At 42.2% G+C, this 23,724-nt stretch overlaps 1 protein-coding gene across 1 annotated transcript; it reads right to left on the minus strand.

The window, feature by feature from the left end:
- efnb2a (ephrin-B2a) lies at positions 1-23,491 on the minus strand. The gene is made up of 5 exons (XM_075478935.1): positions 22,618-23,491; positions 13,868-14,151; positions 7,344-7,436; positions 5,701-5,811; positions 1-3,888 (listed from the first exon to the last, which is right to left on the minus strand). The coding sequence occupies exons 1-5, from the start codon at positions 22,728-22,730 to the stop codon at positions 3,482-3,484; spliced, it is 1,008 nt and encodes a 335-aa protein (XP_075335050.1). The 5' UTR covers positions 22,731-23,491; the 3' UTR covers positions 1-3,481.
- Between the last annotated feature and the right edge of the window lie 233 nt (positions 23,492-23,724).

Raw genomic sequence — 23,724 nt, forward strand, 5'->3', positions numbered from 1 at the left:
TCCATAGGAAAAACATTTTATTGAAAAACATTTTCAGTTCGTAACAGACTGGTGGAATGTGTGTCGTTTAACTTAATTTAAATCTTTGAATTTTGAAACCTTTTTTCACACCCTGGCCATTTCATACTGCAAGGAATTGGGAAAAGAGGGCTACAGCTGCCCAGTAAAGATGACATGACTAAAGAAAACCAGGGGATGACATCTAACAATGTAAATATAATACTGTTACTTACAAACTGGACTGAAATAAAATCATTAACAGACCATAAAAGAAAGAAAAAACTAATTAAATAAATATTCATGGTACACACTTATGGCACAAATATGCAGCAGTTGGTTTGGCAACTTTTTTTAAACCAAATTACCATGGAAACAGTGCAAAACGGGATGGAATGGGGAGGATGTGGACTTCCCATTGAGCGCTAGCTAAAATACATAGCAAAAAAATTCAAATTTTATACAAAACATCTTACTTTAAGAATTTATAAAAAAAATGTTTTTATTGGGTTCCGGGCCATATTTACATAATCTATTTTCCAAAAAAGTAGTATGCTCTGCTTTACTGAAGTGTGTTCCATTTTATATGCAAGTATTTTTCTTTTCATTTCTATTTTTCTTTTCTTTTTTTTTTTTAGTTTGGTCTTTTTTTTCATTTACTTTCCTACAAAGATGAATAAGGCTATTGTGACAACCCAGGATCCATATACAATACAAACATGAATGTATTTACAGTTTCTTACCTACAGAAATACGGTGCAAAATTACTGAGGGCTGACCATATGAGCAAGGCATTTTACAGTAGCCTGAGGTGCTTCTCCTAGCCTGTGTGCTAAGACTCTCACATCATCGCTACAACATTTCCGAACAGGTGGAGCAAACCTGGTAAATGTTGGGAGAGCTTTAGTTGAGCAGCAGCTAAGAAAAGGACGCCAGATTAAAAAAAACTAAGATTGTCATATTCTGCCGCAGTTAGACAGCAACTACATAGCCATGTGTCTGTTGTATCTTTTATCACTTTAAATACCTGTAAATTTGTGTTACATATGCTTTTTAGTGTTTTTCACAGTTTACCTTTTTACTACGGCACATCGTCAAAAGAAAAAAGGTTCAAATACAGATAATGCAGGAAAAAGCTAACAGCAGACTGTGTGATATACTAGTTGTGTGTTGTTTGTTGTTACATCTTTCAGTGGTTAAGAACACTTTCCAGAGGTGTTTTTTTTTCTTTTTTCTCGCAATTGATTAAAAAAATAAATAAGAATTGCATATTTGCAGATTTTGTTGCCTCTCAGAGGCACAAACCTCAGATCAGACAAGGCTTGGCTTTTCGGTGAAAATTGATGAATGAATCTATGATTACGTCAACGGTGATGTCAACAATGGGCTAATATATGCTTCTGGTGAGGCATAAGTCACAAATAAGATCCGAAGCCAATGGTGTCAATGTAAGTGTAGTCACTTAAATGCTCACAGAAAAACATGCACAAAAACACAGTTCCACAGAGAACATGAAGGGTGTGTATGAGGAGAATTAGTGCACTGGGTTTTCATGTGAATTTTCCTTTGGGAGATGCTGTGCTGAGTGAGTGTGGGAGACACAACTAGTCTACCCTTGTTGACACTAATGCAAACTATCTTGAGTCAGAGAACTCTACTCCAGCCATAGCTGAAGCTCAATCTGGTCCTCCTTCCTGGGACTAAGCTCTGCAATGGTAAGTGAGCGCTCGTGAAAATACCAGACTCAGAGGGTTGAAAATATCAAATAATCAGAAACATATATTGCATAATGTGCAATTATACCATCATATATTAATATTACATATTCTTCTTCTCCATACCGCCTGACAACACCTGTACTCTACGTGTCTATTATAAATAGATTTAGCTTGTCATCTCATTTTTTATCTTTTTTTTATAGTTAAAGTCTTTTTAAAATGTGTATCTACAAATAAAGCAAAGAAGGAAATGCTAATGGAGAATCGGAAACCATGATAATATAACCAGACAAAAACAACAACAACAAAAAAAAGAATAGGAGAGCACCGACCACGCTGATTTTGGGCCCTTAGGGTACCCTCAATCATCACTGGACCCCCAAGGATAAACATTACAGTACCTAGAGCAGTTATAGCCAGTTACACTGGCCTCAAACCAGATCGTGGCCCTCTTATACAACAGGTGTGTATAAAACAGCAATAAGTTGAACTAGATTTATTACGGTCCCTAATGCTTTCCTATGTGAAAAACCCAGGTCCCAGAGTCAAGCCTTTGCTACTCTGAAGGGATGGAGCTGCTCTCCTATCTATGGATATCACTGTGGTGGAGGTACCAAATGAACAATGGGGATTAAAAGTGTCGCGCTATGTACTGTAAGATAGAGGTCCTCCACTCTCTAAAACTCACCTCCATCTTGTATGCACCCTAATGCTAAGGGGGTAGGGTTTTCACTCATCCTGCCACTTCTAGCCACAATGAGTGTCACTTGTGTCTGGATGAAACATTTAACTATTACACTACAGGAAAAGAAAACCTCAACTCCCACATGACCTATACCAGAATATAAATTAAAAAAAAAAAGATATGCTCAAAAACCTGACCAGGAGATGCTAAACAAAAAGGGAAATCAACTGTTTTCTTAGAACCTTTTGAGTCAAGTGATTTGAGAATGTGTAGATCTGGAAATGTGGAAAAATGGTGTGATCAACTTTTAAACCCAACCACTTTGTCCCGTAAGACTGTTTCTGTGTGTATGTGTGAATGTGTGTATGTGTGATGGTTAGCATATGGGTGGCAATGTTAATGGTGATCTCTGTCAGTCACTCAGGAAAAGTCCCAGAGAGGATCCATGTAAGAGTTCCGCTGCCTCTTCCGCCTTTAGCTGGTAAATCCACAAAGTCTCTCTGCATTAGTGGAGGGCTGCCATTTTGTGAGTTCATGTTTAGCCCATATCCTGCTTTGATTTGCCTCATCAACTCCTTTTGTGTCTCTGTTCATTCTCATTTTCAAGCAGTAGTCTCTCTTCAGGTGATGCCGACAATAATCTTTGCTCCTCTTGCCCCCTTAAAAGCAATCGCATCCGTATATCTGTCTGTCCATTCCAAAGAAAAAAAAATCCCACCGTGCATCTGTCCCATTAACACCATTATCCTAGAATGCTGGCTGCAGTGCACAAAATGAATCAGGGAGCAACACTTGGGAGAGAAGAGACATCCTCTCGACTTCCCAGAGCAGCAGTGACAGCCTTCTACCCGGCCCTGTGCTCGTCCCATCTGCATGGACTGTGACAGGACTGTATCAGCAAAACTTTGAAAACGGGTAAAAAAAAATAGTGACAAAACATCAGAGGAAAGGAGGAGTTAACAGAGCAAGACGGAGTGAAAAAGCAAGAGAGTTCCTTTGTGGGCGTACGGGGGGCACCTGCCCAAACAAAGCTCTCCTCTGCCCCTGGATTGATCCAGTTCCGGCATTTTATAATTCCATCTCAAACTTTGTAATAGATGTTGGCTGGGCTCTGGGGTGGCATCTCCTGAACTATATAGACAGGGTGTCCGTAGTCACCGCTGACCTTCTCATAATGCGGGCAGAAGACGCTGTCAGCAGTCCTGAGCGGGATGATGATGTCGCTGGGCTCTGAGCCATTATTGTTGCCACCACCTCCGCTCCGTTTGGGCGTTGCCAGGGTACTTAGAGACAATGTGGTTGCATGCTGCGGCGAGTGCTTGCGATGCCGCCTTCGATACTTTAGCAGCAGCAGAACCAGCATGATGATGATGATGATGAAGATAACGCTGCCTGAGGCAATGCCGACAAAGATAGCCACCTCAGAGCCAATGACACTGGAGGACTTTCCACCATTTCCGTTGTTTTCGTTGCTTTCTCTAGAAGCATCTTGGGGAACAGAGACATAGAAAAGTGAGTAAAGACAGAGCTGAAGCCTTTCACTTCAAGCACATATCAAACACAAGCTTGGGGGTCATTTTCCAAAGCTGTAACAATGAGGGGCAAAACAGTTTGCTAAAATGCATTCAGTCTTTTCTGAATGACATTTATTGTGGTTGCTGTCACATCTGCAGGTACCACAGCAATCATTTCGAAGAGAGGGCCTTATGATCAGCTTATCAGAAATAATTGGATTCAAACCAATTATTCTGATTTGATATAGTTGTCTTTGGTTTTTACTGATTACAAGCATAGAAAACAGTAGTAGCCTCAGATTGGTAACTTTTGTACTAACATTGCATTGACACTATTTAAGCTAATAAAAGGAAGGAAATACGATATTTAAAACGAAGCTCCTCGTCTCAGCCTTTGCCTGCATTTGTCTTTGAAGTTCTTTTTGTTGTTACTTATCAAAATCATGGAAAACAAGCCAGGACAGTAGGACAGTATCTTAAGAGTGAAACCTGCCCACAGAATGTCTTGGTAATAACAATGCATTTGATCCGTGGCTGTTATTTCAAACTCAGCCAGTGAGCATTACAGACTGGAAACCAGGGCAAGCACTGCCTGATAGAAGATACAGTGGCTTAGAGAGATGGAGGCAAACAGCACTTAGATAAATTACATTTTGAAGACATTAAAAGTAACTTCATTTTCCTGCAGCCCCACCAAAAAAAGAGAAGAGAAAAAAATTTATGTCATCATGATGCATCAATTATGGAAGCCAAGCTGTGCTCTGATGAAAACTGGTTTAAGTCCAACACTTAAGGGTGGGTGTGTTCTTCTCTTCCTATGACAACAATATATTCCCTGAGCAGGCAGGATTACTGTGTCCCGCTCTCTGTCGCTGCTTCCTTGAGGGTCGAAAAGTGCTCTCACTGTGGTAGAATGAGGGGTGGATATAGAATGGCAGGCTGCCCAAAGCAAGGACTCTTCCATTGTTTTACAAGGGGATTATGCTGCCTCAGGTGCTCTGCCCATAGCACCTTGAAGTCCATATGTTCTGTTAGCAGTCGGTATGAGACATAAAAAAGCATGACATTATATCTGGGCTCTATGTTGGACAAATTTAGAAGTGAAAACAAAAGTACAAGGCAAGGTCATGGCCTTGATGAACCAGGATACATAGAAAAGGTTGGAGGGCTGTTTATGTACCAGCTTGTTTTGGTTGTTGGGCTCTTCTCATCTATAATAATATAATTTCCTGTTGGGATAAATAAAGCATTTCTTTTATTTAACATAACGCTCTGTGGAAATAATTTGTCTTGATTTTGTTTCGTAAAGAATTTTTAACTGCAAAATATTAGCAGCAATAAAGGCAGAACAAAGTATCTGCATATCTGTTTAAGTTGGGATTTGGCAAAGAAATAGGTGTGTTTCTGTATTGGGAACTGGTCGCTCAAAGGATGGCAGTCAGCGATCGGATCACGTTCTAGAAAATATCACTAAAGTGGCAGGTTAAGGCTGAAATGGGACCAGCCTGCAGATACCACAGAAGTGCTCGAGGAGCCAGAGATGCCAATCTGTTTTATGGGCAACATTCAATTACTGGCTGAGGATTCACAAGCCTGTCTTTCTTTTACACACAAAACATGCAGATGCACACACACACACACACACACACACACATACATACACATACACCTTGGTGCCTTTCACTAACACGCACTGCTTAACATTGTCTCCTACTATCTGCCCAAATGCTAAAATGTTTCAATAAATCTACCATTTTCCCAGGATTCTGTAAAAAGTTGATCTCACCTGATTTTTCCAGTACTTCATTAGGGTTGTAAGAGTCTTTGCCATCTGAGTGCTTGGGAGGGTAAGGTACTCTGGTGGGGTAGTTTTTGGGTGAACTAGGGTCAGAGGGACCTGAAATGCACAGAAAAGATGTACAGGGGTCAACAAAGAATGCTTTTTTTCCTTGTGCTCATGTTAAAGGATAATTACAGACTTTTTCAAATCAACCATGTCGGCATCTTCCCGGTTATTATGAGAAGCTTAAATGTGTCTGTGTTTTGTTCGATTGTTTGTTTCAGTCAACAAACACATGACGTCTTGACCCCTACAGTGAGGGGACCTGGTGGTTCTATTATTCTGTTGGTATAGTTTAGGTTCATTGATCTCTTAGAGAGAGGGCTCAAATCTGTTTATAAGTAAACAAGAAATAAAAAAAAGTTCTGCAGATTCATCGCGCTGAACCTCTGATTAAACATTTCTGTGTTTGGTGAGTATAAATATGATGTGAATAATATTCTATCAAATCTTTTTCCAATTGAACAAAAATGTTCTTTTTTTCTCCCACGATCATCAAAACGCCACATGAAAGAACATCTTTGGAAGAATTTTCTTTACTCCTTGACAGTTAGAGTGGCTTCAGCAAAGCCTTTGCATGAATAAAATAAGTGCAATGGATTCTATCCACAATCAGTGTAGTCACTTTGTTTAAAAAAATATATAAATTTAAAAATTTAAATTGTGCAATACACCTAGCTACCAATATGTAGGAAAATGTTCCTTAAATTTGATTCTATGGGTTCTTTATAAAAGCAGAAACAGGCTTTAGAGAGAAACTAGACAAGCTGAAGCAGATACGACTGTAATCGTTCACGAGAATTGTGTGTTTGGTTGTTAAACAGATTAATATGGTTTTAAATGATGTGTTTGTGTGAGGGTTGTAGTTTTAAATGCAGACCAGAGTAAAAAAAAAAAAGATCAATCAATTTGCTGAGCATCTGCTGTTATAAGTGCTCTATTATCATGTTAAACAGAATATACTTAAAAGTAGATCTCTTTTAATAAATCAAATTTGTGAGCCGCTATCATGACACAGGAGAACCAATTTCCAGGCAAGTTCAGCTTCTGTTCACTTCTTCCTCGGAGAGCACAAGCTTCCATTTTTATTCAGCTGACTTTCTGTGATTCTAAGTACAGCCGAGGCTGCTGTTGACAAGTGGAACGACCCTAAGAAAATTACGACAGATAGGTGCCAGGCAACTGTCATAAAAAAATTACAGCAGCAATTAAAATTAGGATCCAGCAGGGTTTATGGGGCTGGGTGTGCATTCATCACAGGCAGAAACAAAATGCTCACATAGGCGTTGCACACGTTGGGTCATGGATCATGAAAATCATTCCTTCAAATTAGATTCGCATACGTATAAAGCAATCAAGCTGAAGAGTGTATGACAGCAGAAGCAACCACTGCACGCTGAAGTGTCACGCACAAATTTGGCTTTTGCTAGATTTCATTTCCGGCCCTCTTGCTGGCCCGGTGTTATGGAAATGATAGAGATGTACGCTGTGCCTTATTTTGGAACTCAATGCACAATTTTGTAGTTGCTGCATTGTTGACCACCTTTCTGTCTATGCTCACAACTGTAATCCAATGATATGATACTCACTTTGTCCCACTTTCATGGTTATCTTCATGGACTTGGTCTTGCACACTCCTCCCTCCTGGTTGTCGATGCCCTCCATGGTGCCATTAGATGTAGCTACAGATGGCAAGAGAGAGGAACACAAGGTTAGGATTAGCTGTCACAGTGAGGATGTGGAAGTACACGGATGTGTTGCTAAATATGGCTTAAGACTATCTTTAAAAAAATCTGCAAATTTCAAAAGACAATAGAACTACTGGGTGCCTTCTACTGAGGAAGGATATAACTCATCTCCCAAATAAAAGCCTCATTGGCCTGCTCATCACCACATATGCTCCTCTCTGGCTAAATATTTAGAATCCCTGAAGTAAATTAGCTTGAGTAATACTTGCTAAATTCACTGGTTAATTATGCCTTAGGACTAATGACACTCAAGAGGGTTGTAGTCTGTTTTTAAAGAACACATTTTAGAATTTCAAAAAGCCCTAAAAAAGCTCTGGTATGAAAACCAAACAAGTTGCCAAAACAAACTGGAGACCAAACTAGATTAAAGGAGATCAAAAGATAAAAGTTAAAAGAGAGGGATGATAATGGTCCTGAGTCAAAAAGATTCTAAATCATATTTTTTTTAAAAGCATTGAAATATAGAAGAAGACAAAAGAACACTGCTAAACACTGGACAACAGTAGAGGAAGTGGTGGTGCAAAATGTTCCACGTGTGACAGGAGGTACAAAACAGACCCTGAAAGCAGATACTTTAAGCAACTTTTAGAAAATAAAACTTGACCTTCTGCCAAACACAGATTTGCAAAGAACAGAGCAAACTACTGAAACTCAATCAGACAGGAGCCCATTCACCACTGATCTATAGTTGCATGCTTTTATCTTTGCTGCCTCTAGTGGTGAATGGACAGAAGTGCATGAAACTTACATAAAATGTGGGACTGGGAACAGGCATGCAGGGACGGAAGGGGTGAGGTGAAGGGCGGGGGGTGGGGGCAGTAGGACTTGTGGTCTATCAGGTCAGTAACACAGAGGCTAACGAGCTGCCAGGGCTTAGCGGCTTGGCTTCCCGCCAGTGCTCAGTGGCCCGCATTCATATCAGCCAAACACACCCCCCCACCCAAAACTCCACTCTGCTGCCTGCCTCTTCTCTTCTTTCTTTTCACTTGAACAAAACCCCATCACCCAGTTTCCTCCTCTTAAGGCCTGCTACGTTGCAACTTTCACCTTCCTCACTCCCACATTCCCAAATGTTCTCCGCTCACATGTCCTCCTCTGACAGCGTCTCCATCAGCTGCAGGGAAATTTAAACGCAGGGTGCTTCTACAATATTCTGATTAAATTACGGTGAAATATTATACACTGCATCGTCCTCCAGCTTCTCCTCCTCCACCTCCTTGTTACTTTTTTCTCGTGTTCCCCTTCCTCTCGCTCCCTCCCAACGACCAATCATTTTGATCTGAATCCTCCTGCTTCAATAAGACGGTGATGGGAGCGGACACAAAGAGCATGTTAACAAGGACTCCCTCCTTCCTGCCCCGCTCCTCTCCGGCTCTCTCCCCCTGTCTCCTTCTCTAGCTGACCTATGGCTTTCCAGTGGAGACCGAAAAGCACATTACAGACAAAGCTGCTTAGAGACTTGTGCTCCTGTTCTGCTGTGTGTTGGTGTGTGTGCACACGTGTGTGCATGTGTTCATTTCATAAACCTGTTAGCACAACACATGAATGTTACAATGCTGCAGAATGCCATTCAGATGCCAACATCTTCATGCTGTTTATTCTGCTAAATATTCAGCACATGCTGCAGTTGGTAGATGGGTTACGTGCGTGTTGAGATGCACACATTCTCAAAACCACGCGTTACTGAGCAGTCAGGTTCTCGTGGTGGGAAGGACGCTTTTCTACTATTTAGGCCTCATTTCACATGCTCTCCTCTTTGCCTGAAATAACTATTTAACAAACTAGCGCCTCTGTAAACTAGGGTATGACAAAAGAGAAGTCTCTGTTTTATCAAGCCTCTCAATACAAGTTTATTCTGGAGGAAAAATCCAACCTTTTGTCATTTTTAACTTTAAATTCTCCTTTCCCTTTAAATCCAGAGTAAAACACATTCTCTCTGTGCCAAGGCTGCAGTCCAAGCAAGCCTGACATGGATTTAAACAGAATGGGATTGTTGAATCGGCTAAGGCTGAATGAATGACTTGGCCCTCCTTGGCCCACTCAGAAGAAGGCCAAGCTGAACTGGCTGACAGACTAGTTGACTAGAGTTAACTAGCTAATCCATATGACTCGGGGCAGGAGGTGGAAACACAGTTTGTAGGAAAGGGGTCCAATACGAGACCCTCACAAATGGATTAATTTCCCAGCTCCTGCTGGCAGTCCAGCACCCAAAAACCTCTGAAGGAACAGAGGTGGAGCAGTGAAGGATGGAGGGGAAAAAAGGTCCTGTACATAAAGGCAGGGAGAGAAGGCAATCAAAGTACTGCCTGTTTAGAGGATCTGTAAAAATGTGCCAGTACACACATACCTTCAAACACACACCAGTCTCAAACAAATGGAGGGAGTGTTTCAATAAACATCCTCACTTTGAGAATCACCCAGCCTTTGTTAAAGTCAGCTACTAAATTAGAGCTAGCATGCAGCAGCACGCAGTGCTTAAACAGCAATCTGAATAGACACACACACACACACACACACACACACACACACACATCTGTCTTCACTGTCTTTAATTTCATTTTCTCCTGTTTATCAAATAAAGAGAGTGGAAAATCACCCCGTGTTTAACAAGACAATCAACTGTGAACTGCAATACTGATAAAGAGCAAGAAAAGCAGCTGAGAGCGTCAGCTGCTTTTCTTCCTTTCTCCTGATGTTCCCAGCATATGACCAGAAGAATCTCAGGTGTCACTGATTGCTGTGCTGTACATTCATTATGTGTAAACTGTTGTTTTATAGTCGTTTTCCATTGAGAAAGAGCACTTAATGATCATCAATCTACTTTTTAGAACATAGACAGAGCTTTTTTCCATATTTTTTAAAAAGTTGTCGTATAAAACTGACCTATCGTTAGTCGAGTTTACGGAGCATTGTTTAGCTGGAAAAACTACTCTTTGAAAGTTGCTTCACAAGCACTGCCAAATTTCCTCTATAATTAATACACAATGCAGTGCCTAAAGACATTGGAGGGCTGCTCATAAATACTGGCACAGAGCAAATGCAAGGCAAAAAGAGATTTAAGAGGCCTCTCTGACAGACAGATCAGATGGGAGAGAGAGGGAGAGCATTGCACAAACAGAGGGAATGGCCTGATAGACAGAATGAGGATGTAGTCAGGAAAGATAAACAGAGGCAAAAGAATTAGCGAGGCAAAGGCAGCTATGATCTAAACGATGGGCATAATTGTCATCCGTGGGGTTGCTGTGGAGCATGCAGGGGTTACAAGCTGGTTAATGCCCATCCAAGCTGTGTGCCCTAATCAGCCATGACAGGAGGCGCCTTCAGTCCCTTATGGGACCCCTGTGACCCTTTGAAACAGGGCACAGCAAAGCTGGGTCACCAGGAATGCTAATCGACACTGCGCTCTCACATAAAACTCATAAACATTTTAAATCTATTGTTTGCATCCACTTAAGCTATAAATTCAAAATTCAATAAGTACAGCGGTGAGAGCTGTTTTATTTCATAATAGGTACAAAACATCCCCAAATCAACAACAAGCTAAGGTAAGAAATCCCCTCGCTCTGGCCTATCAAATATTTCCTTTGTCGACACATCTTAGCATTAACTAAAGCTGGTTTATCAGGCCAGTCGTAGCGATGCAGTAAAAATACAGAAAACAATTAAATTATCTGAACCTCATACTGGGGTGATTCACAACAAGTCTGATAAAAACCAAAAAGCACATTTTGAATTCAAAAGAATTGAAAAAGAGGAATTTCCCATCACAGCTGACACTAGATTTGCAAAACTCGGTGTAACAGAGAAATGATTGGACTATAATCTTGTGGGACTGAAGTAAAACATGATTAAAGCCTTGATTATATTTCCCTGTGCATATCTGCTCTGACTGTAAATGCATCCTTGTCCTTCTGTCCTCACCGTGCACCTTCATTGTTTCGTTTTATCTCTCTTGTTGTATCTATTGGTTTGCATCCATTCCCCGTAGCACCACACTTCCTCCTTGCTTCTTTAGGTCTCTTTCCTTTTTTCCTCCTCCTCAGCCCCCCATGCTACCATTTCTCCCTCCCCTGTCTCCCTCGTTAGCTCTCTTTCGTCACTCTTCTGGCTCCTTTCCTCTCTCATTCATCTCTCTTCCCTGCTCTTCAGCTCATGTAATCATCTAGCTCACTAGGTTTTCGGCTGTAGGCCATGCTGCCGCAAACAATCACATCAGACTCATCTGCTCTTAACTGGAGCAACATTGTGCACGGGCACTTTAAACAAGGCAAACAAAAACACGCACACACACAAAAGCTTGGTGACAAATCTGCAGGTACACAGCAACTAACAACCAATGCAAACAGAGGACAGTTTGTGCACACACAACATGCACAGACAGGGCGATGGGGGTGCAGGGGAGGCCCACCCTGGACTGGCTGCCGGACCATCACAGGGCCCGACACAGACATAAGTCAGAATCACAAATTAACCCGACACGCAAACATGTCTTATCAGACATCTTATCAGTATGCATTGCAGCAAAGCACATTATGAGACATCCAATATCGAGGCATGATGTCAGAGTTACTTTGATGCAGGGGGGGGGGGGGGGGGGGGGCTAAAATACTCATCTAATCTAGGTCTAGCCTTGGCACAATACTCAACACAAAGCTACACTAATCCAATTGGTTGAGACTCAGATCCGTAGCATTGATGTGAGAGCCTGGGCAATTGTGAGAAGAAATTGGGGATTAAACGCTGGTTAATTAATTACGTATTGAGTGCTCACTCTAAAAGACTAATGAAATCCTCTCACTGAACTTTTCTGAGACAGTGTCACACTCAGATGGAGCTTTTACAGCACTACTGGGAGTGGAGGGGGAGTTGTCTAAGGAAACATACACACATACCGAGAAAACAAGGTGGTGATTCCTTCATACAGACCTGTAAGTCAAGTCCAGTGGCTTTCTGCAACGCTGCAAAGTAAATGCAACAAATACTCCAACCAGACGGGCCTTAGCAATTTTCTTTTCTCTCTCATGGCTTTTTATATGAATGTGCTTTACTCGTGCTGTTTGTGCAAAGTAGTAGGTTATTAAAGCTGCAGAAGTGGGATCAGAGGTCACAGGGCAGAGGCAAGTCACTGCAACAGCTGTCACTTCAAAAAAGAAACTGCTCCATCTCTCCTCTCTTTAGACTTTAGGTGGCAAAGAGGGGAGGGGAAATGGCAGCAGCAAAGGTGAAGGGGTGAGGATGTCAATGTGGGGGAATTTGCAAGAATTAAGATCTACATCAAAGTTTCTGTTCCAATTTGTTGATTCAGCAGGTGGATGAAGAGGAGAGTTTTTACAGAAACTGTACAAAATCTTTTAATGTTTGTCCATCAATCTACCTGCATCTCCAGACCACATGCACCCAGAGATGTGTACATGCTGCACTTCTTAACATTTCAGTGTTCTTCATCAACCTAAACCCTGTTTCAGAGATTCTGGTCGCCCACAAGTAGATCACATTAAGCAAGAGCTTTGGGCTTATCTATAATAAAGTGCAGCATTTGGTAGGGTGATGACCTGTGGACCTCTTCAGTCAGTAGACTTTGTAGTCCTTGGGCACACACCCACACTGTTACCCTGCAGGTGTGACACATTAGCATAAGCCCAACCATGTAACTTCCATAGAACAGAAGAAGTATTCTGTATTCGTGTGGATGTTGCGAAGTTTGTTGAATCTTTGTGGGACTTTTGAAAACAAAGAAGCTCAAACCAAGTTGTGTAAGATTTGGCTGTGTAGTTGCTATCAGTTGTTGCCTGAATATTTCAGCATAATTCGCCATACTCTATCACAATGCCTCATTTGGATCTGAAGCAGCATTTCCTGCTATTCTTTAATCTTCTCCTCACTCTCCTTTCTTTTCTTCCCTTCTATCCAGTCAGATATATGGCCTTCCCCACTGTGACAGCTCACAGATGGCTGTGGCACAGCCTCGCAGATGGTCCTATCTGCAGCACACCCCCCCATCGGCGCCACACAGATGGTTCAGTCCAACCCCCATGTTTCAAACCAGGGGGCCGTCGCAAAACTCCATCAGAGCTTGCTCCCAGGAAGGCTTTAATACATCACAGACAATCAGTAACGTGAAGTACCCACAACTGCACCATGGGAATACATGGCTAATCATAAAATCAACTGAGGAGGATTCTGAAGCATGTACAGGGTAAGGGGCTTCAAAAGTGAGAAAGCTGAATTCTTTGGTAATAACAATAATTAGTGTGAATAGTTTTCCTCGTACTGTCTCATTATTTAACAAAGCCAAAGGTTTACATATACTGAAGTCTGAAATATGAACTTGACCAGGATTAGGATTGATGTTGGCGTTTACTTACAGATGATGTAATAATCTTTTCCCTTGAAGAACTCCAGTCCCCACAGATTCGGGCTGAACTCCTGAAACTTGAGGGTGAACTTCACATCCTGGTCAGGCTTGACGCAGTTGAGCAGCGGTGTGTCAGCTTTAGTGATGGTGCAGCTCTCCAGCTGCTCTTTGGGCACCATGTACACCTTGTAATACTCCACACCATCGGCCACCCCGCCATCCACTCGGGGACACACAATGTCCAATTTATCCCCAATCTGGGGATATAATACCACACCTTGGCCTGGCACAAATCTGAAAAGAAATGAAAGAATTTAGGGAACAAGAAGCAGTCTTGCAAGAGAAATAGCTACAGCATCTGAACACATAAAATAAAATCAAAACAAAACCCAGCTCGGCCCGACAAATGCACAACTATAGAGACAGCAGTGGATATACACACATAAAAAAGGAACTTTTTAACTGGAATTAAGTTGAATATCCCAAAATCCCTCCAAAAATAAAATGTAGTTTAGAGTTTAGTACTGAGAGCCTTACAGCATTCCTGTAATTTCACACTTACACAGATTTTCAGTTGGAACTGGCTTAGAGGTGAATCCTTGGATTTAACTGCGAAATGAATTTGCTCCACTTGAATATATTTTAGTGTTAGAAATGCAGGGTCAGAAGGTTTTTAATAGCAAAAATAGACTGACAGGAATGCAATGCAAATCCAGACTAATGAGACTGGGAATTTAAGTTTATCAACAAATAATGGTTGATTATTTGATTAAATTTGTCCTCCCTCATGCATAGATGGAAGCATAGATAAAAAAGGAACTTTGACCCCTCTGTCTGAATGAGAAGCCTGGAGTTCAGTTTCTACTTACAACTCTTGACATTGTGAACTGTGATGTGCACAAATCCTGACGTTGTGATAGCTGCCGCACCTTGGTGTCGTTTTGGCCGGCAGAGCAACTCCTGATTTTTAGAACATGTGGTGCATTTGAAAGACAGGAACAGCTGCAGGGAGGAGTGTGCAAGCAGGTGTGTCTCTGCAGGCGTCTGAACAATTGTTTTGCTTGTTACAAAATCCTAAACATAAATGCTTAAAAGTAAAAAGTTGTAACTGTGTAGAGGAATTGAAACTTCTTCTGGAAGTGTTCCTGCAGTGTAGACGGCCACCGAGTCAGCAGTAACAGTTCCTGTTCAGGATGATGACGGCAGCAAGTCCACCGAGCTCCAGTAAATAGTTCCGGTCCTGTTTTGATTTTTTTTGCTGTCTTTTTTTCTGATCATAAAGACAACCACCACAGGGTGGCAAGGGGGGCTTTGCATAGGGGGGGAGAGCCAAAGCCCAGATGATTAATAAATTAAAGAGAGATTTCAATGACATGGTGTAAGGGAAATTGGAGCACAGTATATATACATAGACGGAGCATGAAATCAATTTTTCCTCTCTCTTTCTTTTCTTGTCTCCCCATCTCTGGCTCACACACAGTCTTTGCCTTTTAAACAGACAGATGCAAACAAATATATTGCCTCTTTTCCTCTAAAGTGTGGCTTAGATACAAACACACAGGAGTACACATGTGCACACATTGCAGCAGCTAACTAGGCCATGGCAATGTTTTTTATTCCTCTCCCTGCTCCAGCACCACCCCCAGGGATATTCTCAGTGGTGGTACAGTGTGTCCAGTGGCAGACAGAGGGACAGCGAGGCAAAGGACATGTACTGTATGTCTGTGCTGCGCCGCACTATCTGACGTCATCCTCTGCGAGTGTCGGGAGGAGAGAGGGAAGAAGGGAAAAACAGAGTGGCAAACAGAGAAAACAAGGTCCTTGGAAAGGCCGCAAGGGCTTAACTACTTCTGGAGCTGTGTGTGTGACCTAAGTCAGTGTGTGTGTGTGTGTGTGTGTGTGTGTGTGTGTGTGTGTGTGTGTGTGTGTGTGTGTGACTGGAGACATATTTAAGCATGTCTTCATACAGTGGGAAAGCATGAGTTTTTTGACATTGTCATGTTTGCGTGTGTGAGCACCAACGCTCCCCTCACATAATGACAAAGGAGTGAGAAGCAAACGACCATCCTGCAGCTCAGTGTTTGTGTTGTGCTTGGTCTGTCTGCACGTCCACGCGGTCTGTGCTGACTACGCTGGAAAGATGGGGCTCTGAGTTCCAGAAATACAGCGTTTTGAATGATCAATCTTTACATTTAAAGAAAGTCTGTCAATACTCCTGATAAATCCCTCTTATGAAATGTTAAATCAGGATTGATTGTGTTCCTTATTGCAGCAAATATCACAGTTCCTTTTCATGCTTTTCTGCTATCTTACAGACAAAACAAATGGGAAAAATAGTAAAACAGATCCCATGATAATAACATAAACAGCATTGACAATCATTGCTGGATATAGCCTTAAAAAAGGCTCCCAATTTAAAGAAAAAAATAACAAAATGAATGTCACCACCCATTCAGCCATTTGGCTATCACCATCGAGGTCAACTGGAAGCAGAAGCTATGAACATTGTGCTCTGTTATAAAATTATTAAAACTAGAGATTAAGCTCATGAACTCTTTAAAAAATGTTTACCAAGGTCACAAATCACATACTTTCTCAAAGACTTCCATCGTCTTTTTTTTGTTTGTTTTTTGCAACAACAGGAGCTCTTAGCTTTAAGTTCAGGGGGGGTCCAGCTTTGTAAATGCAACCTACAGTCTTGTGTTTGCGTGCTTAGTGTGCAGGTAAAGTAAGATCTTAAGGCACGCTTATTTCAGGTCTATCTGAAATAAAAGATAAATCAACAAAAAATACCAGTTACCTGTTGTATCTTGTTGTCTTATTTGCACAGTTTGTGGCAGAAACACAACAAAGTTGGATTAACTGTTGTTAAAATATCCTACCTACAAAATGTTGTGTTGGTACAGAATATTTCTACCAATGTATGAGACTAAGATGAGATAAAGTGTGTAAAATAATGTCTGCACGCGAGCTGAACTCAAAGCAGGTCAAGCACTCAAGTATTTATGTAGAGAGCGCATGAATCAAACTGCATGTGTGATATGCCAACATGAACACTAAATATATACACATACCGGTATATACAATATACAAGTGCACTGCTATCTGTAGTTACAGCTGTCTCACACACACACACACACACACGGTGTGTGTTCTTCCATGTATAATGTAAGATAATAGAAAAATGGCTTTTTGTTTTTAGAAAACCTTTTTATTTTACAAGCCAACTGATTTGCATCAAGTACGATATGATGAAAGCATTATAAATGCTGATAAAAAGGAGAAAACAGTTGGAACTTAAGCTTGAATATAAGTGGTCAAGGAGATAATTAAGGGCAAATATGAGCTATTCTGAAATATTTCATCAAAGAAAATAAAAAAAAAACGGACCGAGAAAAGATAGCTGTGGAAAAGATGTGAACAAAGTGGATGTAATGGGTAGGTCTGTTTCAGGTACCAGAGACCTGGCCCACCCTCAGAGAATCGAAGAAAAACCATGTGGGCAAAGCAAGGTCGCACAGACAAGCTCAGGAGGCTGATAGAGCTACTGCAAACTGAATGGATGAATACAGGCACAGAGATTAGAATGGAGAGGCAGCAACTTAAGAGCATGTCCTCCATCTCATGATTGTAAATGTATTCGACCCCCACCCTACATTCCCTACCTGCTCACCACCCTGCTTTAAGGCATACTTGGCCCTTCACCCCTCCTGTTTCCCCTTCCTCCTCAACTCTTCCTAAAACACCCTTATCAGTGAGACACTCCCTCCATCACACTCTTGTATATATTCCTTAACCAAAGATCCTCAGGCATTTTAACATAGGTTAGGCCTTGAAAGCATGAAAGGCATTTACGCTAAAATGTGATGGCTGACGTAAAAAAAAACATACAGCAAGACACACCTAAGTCAGTGTGGAAGCATTACGGAACACGTTTTTTTTTTCAGTTTGAATTCTTTTAATTGAACACTTCTACCAGCCACTGCTCGGGCTGCAAAACACTAAAGAGCGGGGACAGACTGCTGCCTCTGCTGTGGAAAGTTCCATGAATAGAAATATCTAACTACTGTTTTCTCTTCGGTCACATTGTATCTCTGTGATTTCATTCTGGATAGCTAGTCAGGTCCTCCACCCATCCTAATTAGTTGTGAAATATGTTTTAACCTAACTCATTTCCATTTTTAACAATACATTTTTCACAAATAGTCCCACTGGACATTAAAACATCTAAACATGGTGCCATTTTCAGATTGTTGTAAAAGCATAACAACACAAAAACATTTTAATTATCCCAAGTTAATTTACTAAAAAAATTGTTGTTTATAATCAGCTCGATCATATGAACTGCTGCTGTATTCATATTACATGGAACTGCATTTTAAATTGAAGCAAGAGAATAAAAATAGCCTCTAGTTCCAGAGCATCTTTTCTCTGTGAAGAGATCAAAGTTTCCTTCTCTTTTTTTCTAAGACAGCATGTGTTATTTATCCTTCCTCACATTAAGTGCACCGTTTATAAGCTGGTAGAATGCACAATCATGAAATCTTTCATACAGAAAAGAAAAGCCAATCTGCTCTGCGACATCTGTTTTTCTAACCGATTTTCTAATGGAGGAGAAAGGAATCGTTTTAAGCAAAAGTAAGAAATAAAGTTGGAGGATTGTACCCCTACTTTCTGAGGTGTATCTGTCTGTGGTGGAAAAAAAGTTAGATGTCTCGTCAATCTAATGTTGTCTTTTTTAACCTACTTTAGACCCATTTGCTTCCTCTCCCTTGCTGTCTCTCTTTAACAACTTTCTATTTATACATTGTTGGATCTGTCTATGAGCAAACAGAGCTGGGCTGGCCACCCTGATGTGATCCGTCCCTCTCCCTCCTCTGTTCTCATCCTGTGGCCCTAAACTTAAGAGAAAACAAAGTAAAACAAGTGGAAGGGAGATATTTACAGTAGACCGAGAGCAACTGTTCATGACTGAATCACAAATGTGGAGCAAGAATTCATCGAGGTGGCAAACAAAGAGGCTACGCCAAGGGTGAAGCAAGGGTTAATCCATCCACAGTTCTCTACAGAGCTCCGGCTTTGGCCCTCTGTCGGCTAAAGGGACAGGGGTCTTCATGGCAACCAACACCCTACAACCCCAGTTCACTTTGGCCCCTCTCTGGCTCTGCCTGCACGACATGCCTGTGGCCCCTACCTTCCATCCTGTAATCCAGGCCTTTGGGATCTGAGTGAGCCTACACATAATTACCCTCCTTACCCCATGGGACCACAGTGCTCTCATTCTTTGCTTTTTTTTTTTTCATTTTTAAAAACGCTCCATTTGTCTTTTATTACACAGTCTTAATCGTCAGATTTTCTCAGTAACCAAAGCTAAAGTTATCATCTGGATAACATAATCAATGATAGTTTCATCATGGATTTCACTTTCTCCATCAGTAATAATCTTAATTTTCAAAAACATTTTTATGTCAAATTTAAAGTGAAAAATATACTTTCCACCACAGCAAAGGGCATTTTAAGAAGTAGAGGGGCAGAGTGATGAAGGGGAAGAGATTTATTATGACATTCAGACATTTGGCCCCATCAGTCGTTTATGATGGTCTTGCATTTTCATGCCTCCTGCTTGCCTCTGTCCTTCCATCCTTCCACATACACAAAAGGACCTAAAGAGGTGCCCCGTCAATGCCCGGTCACAATGGACCTTTGGGGCTTCTATGTAATCTCTTAATGAACTGCAGTGGAGGAGAGAGAGCACTTCTTTTACATAAACCATGTAAAGCAGGGTTCTCCTTTGTTTCTCCCTCCCGACTACAAAATGGATTACCAGATGAAGGAGGTGTGTGTGGTGTGATGTGATGTTTCTATGTGTGGTGGGGGACACTGGAGTAAGGAGTAGGAGGAGTTGGTTGCGGGGTCATTCTCCCTTATTTTTCTAAAAAGGCTCATGCAAAGGGGCAGTAAAAAAGTAAAGCGCAAACAACAATGAGGTTTAATCGACACACCCTTGGGCCCCGTGGAGGGATTCTTTTTTCTCCTGCTGAATGATGCACACACAGTTAAGAGAGAGCTAGCCGTTTCTTTATCCTCTCCCCAGCCAAACGCACACACACACAACACTCACACAAAGATTAGAATGCCCTGGAGCTTTTGCATTTCTAACATTTATCCTTCCTTGAATGGCTAGAGGAAGGCCAACACTAACTAAAAGATAGACAGATGAAGAGAGAGAGAACACTTGGTCTGTTGAACATTATGCTAACCTGCTGCAGAAAGAATTCAGCTTTAGCTGTTCTGTTACAGAAAAGCCGGCACGAGGACTTTCACCAAGCTGCAAAAAGGGGAAAAAGATTGGTTGACTCTTATTCTGATCACACTCACAGAGAAAGTGAATTGTCAGAGTGGTAAAAATGAGATTATTGTACAAACTGGCCTGCTCTACTTAATGAACACGTTCTCTTTTTCATAGGCAAATTAAGAGAGATCCGAGCAAAAGTAAGGCTTTTTTTGATGGAGTTCTGATTTATTACAGCCACAGACGCTCCTGTAACTGTTTCTGCTCTCACACAGAAACTGAAAAAGGCAGACGGTGACCCGTCATGTCACTCTTTAGCCCTTTACCTCTGAACTTTCACAAGAAATGCACAAATTAATTTGCCAGAAAGCGCACTGTTTTTCTGACAGCCTGGCGACTTCTAGGGTGGTGGCTGCACTATGTTTTTTCACCCTTTTTAAATTAAAGGCGATACTAAATGGAAAGGAGAAATTACACACATCGAATAAGTTGCCTGCTGGCTGAACTCAGAGAAAATTAAGGTGTGGTTCCACACACACACACAAAATACATATATAAATATATATATATATATTTATATATAAATACATATATATATATAAATAGATAGATAGATACACACACACAATATACAACTGCATAACTTCACAGCCAACTGGAACTATAAAACCTAAAAATCTGATTGTCACTTTCAGCTCACTGCTTTAATTGTGAGGCAGCTCTATAAGGTATACGATGAGGGTGTCTTAAGTGCTTAAAATTGGGTAATGTAGTGCGCCACCGTCTAGACACGTGGAGTGACTCTAACAGCGAGAGACCAGAAGGCCGAGGATGTCGCGCAAAAGTATCCGAAACTCAGTCCCTTATGCAACACGGCAAATCCCATTAATCTCATGGTTATTAATGGGAAGGGAAGGGAACAGGACCAGGATGTGCACGGCTGCACCATGGTAAATGTTTACATTCATTTCCAGCAATTGCAGGAAGCTGCACGGTGCGCAACGATGGACACCTGATCCATTTCACTGAGAGAAGAGAGGAGAAATAAAATGCGGCCGCACAGGAAAGTGAAGCTGAGCTTTGGGCCGAGTTGGAAGTCTGGTCCTATACGACACGGCCACCACAACGAGAGGAGGCCGGCGGGCAGAGACCAAGGGGGGGTGGAGGGAGAGAAAGACGCATTATTTGGCAGCAGCAAAAGAGTTCAACCGCTTTTCTTTGCCAGGAAGTAAGGCCAGAGACTTGAGTAGCTTGGACTGCTGGGTGTGAGAGCAAGGATATGAAACCGAGAATTTAGGTCCTGCGGGGTCTGTTCGGTCACCTTACATCTGCAACTGGTAACAGCTCCTAGCCTGGAGTCTGGTGGCAGCACTGTCTGTGAACTGCTGCACAGCTCTGTCACAGCTTTATCTCATCGACCATATTTCCAGCTCAAATAACTCTAAAATCCGGTTCATTGTTCAGAGAAATGCTTCAGCACACCAACTACAGCAGAGCATTTGAGGCACAGTGGAGGCACAAAGTTTCCGCCCCGTCGGGTTGAGCATGAGCAGGGCATGATTCTCCTCTCCAGATCTCATTAACAATGTCTTTTTATATTAAGAGTAAAAAGAGCCGAATGCTGTTTTTGCATCATTTCCACGTAGAATCTCAGCTGCGGGGGTATAAACGGGCCTAACAGTCAGCCCTGCGCGGCCTCAGAGCTCTGCCATCTGGAACAGGGCTGAACGCGTATGGCCGAAGTTTGAGGGGACTCCAAGAAGCAGATACTGGCAGCAAAAAATAATCTGACCCCCAGGACAGAGTCCCAGATAGGCCACAGAAATATCCCCATAAAGCGCACAGTACATGGCACTGCTGAGCTGAGTCCATCCTCAGTAACTTCGTGTTGACGCGCACGGTCCTCACCGTGCGTAATTATTTTCTCGCGGCGAGACGACACAAGCAGTAAATCTATCAGCTCCGCAGATAAATGTGTTCCCAATTAAATTCACATATCTCTAAGGGTGATCAAATGACCGTGAGAAGAAGTGGTCTTCCATGATTCTGTTTGAAAAACACCCGAACTCTTCTACAGAGGTTGGTGATTAGGCTGCAGAACGGTGTGTGTGTGTGTGTGTGTGTGTGTGTGTGGAGGATTACATTTTAGGAATATTCAAGATTTCATACGTAGAGCGATAAATAAGCCAACTGCGTTTATTGTGACAGAACCAGAAAAAAAGCAAAACATTTTTTCCACGACAACAGCCGTGAAAAAGTGACCGTCAGGCGAGGGCCAATTCACACGTTCACATCCCGCTAATCTGGGAGCTCTTTGTTCTGGTCCCCCGGCTTTATTTCAGCCACCGCTGCAAGTTATTTTGCGATTATTTTCGGCATGTTTACTGTAAGGGGAGGAAGTAAGGCCGTTTTTTCTTTGCCGACTCTGGCATAAATTCCTTCAGCACAGGGGGATATATGGCGCTTACCTGGTGTTCGTTGTGTTCCAGTAGATGGACTCCAGGATGAGCGCCCGACACAAGTCCACTTTGAAGGCAATAAACAAAACTCCAATATAATATCTCCACATCGAGTCCCCCATGGTGAGCTCGCGCGCCTCCCAAATGGGTTCACAGTCCGTTTCAAAATAAACAAACGTGTGTGTCCACAAACACAACAAAAAAGAAAGAAAAAAACGAAGAAATCAGGAGACAAGCGCACCGAGAGGGCTGACCAAAAATGTCTTCAGCTTATTTCCCGATCCTGTGGGGTTGCATGCGGAGCACGAGCCCCAATTTAAGCATCTCCAAATGAAAGACCTGCTCCGAAAACCAAAGGCGCACGACAACAGTTCATTGAGTGGACAGTGCGTTAATATTCTCCTGCATTCAAAAGGCAAGACTTCAACCCAGTGAAATACATTCCTCAGAGAGAAAAGTGGTGGTAGTGTCCGCTGGTGGACCGGCTGGCAGACGGAAATTGCTACAAATACAAATCCCTCTGCGTTATTGTCAAAGGGCTCAAGCCCAAATCCTGAGCCACAACAGCAGAGCAAAGCAGAGTAGTGACTGGTGGTGGAATGGTGATGTAGTCCCTTCAGCTGGAGCTGGTGATGAGCAACAAACTGTGGCTGACAGCAGCAGAAAAATGAGCAGAGCCAAACAATGAAGTCGGATGGGAGAAATGAAGAAAATGATCAAATGTGTGAATGCAGGAAATCAAAAGAGCTGAAATGGAAGTTCTCATATAGAGGTTCCCTCCAAAAACGGCCGAATTACTGCGGCTCAATCCTGCGGCTCCGTCCCCCGAAAAAACAGCCCGCAGACAGACGCAGGGAGGCTGTGGGTTTAACGGCTGCTCCGAGACCTGGATGGGAAGTAACTGCAAGGGACAGCGACTGGGAATATTTGGTGGAGCTGCTTTAGCCCAGGCCCCGCCCCTCGGCGCAGCTGATTGGTCGCTCAGCGGGGAAGTCAATAGAAGTTCTGCTGTCAGTCAAGGAGGACAACTGGTTCAACGGGGCGACTATTGGAGGAGAAATTACTGTTAAATTCCTCTGATTTCAACAGGCGGTTGGATCCGTTTGTCTTTGAATT

This window comes from Odontesthes bonariensis, chromosome 12 (genome assembly GCF_027942865.1).
Source record: "Odontesthes bonariensis isolate fOdoBon6 chromosome 12, fOdoBon6.hap1, whole genome shotgun sequence".
Taxonomy (NCBI): domain Eukaryota; kingdom Metazoa; phylum Chordata; class Actinopteri; order Atheriniformes; family Atherinopsidae; genus Odontesthes; species Odontesthes bonariensis.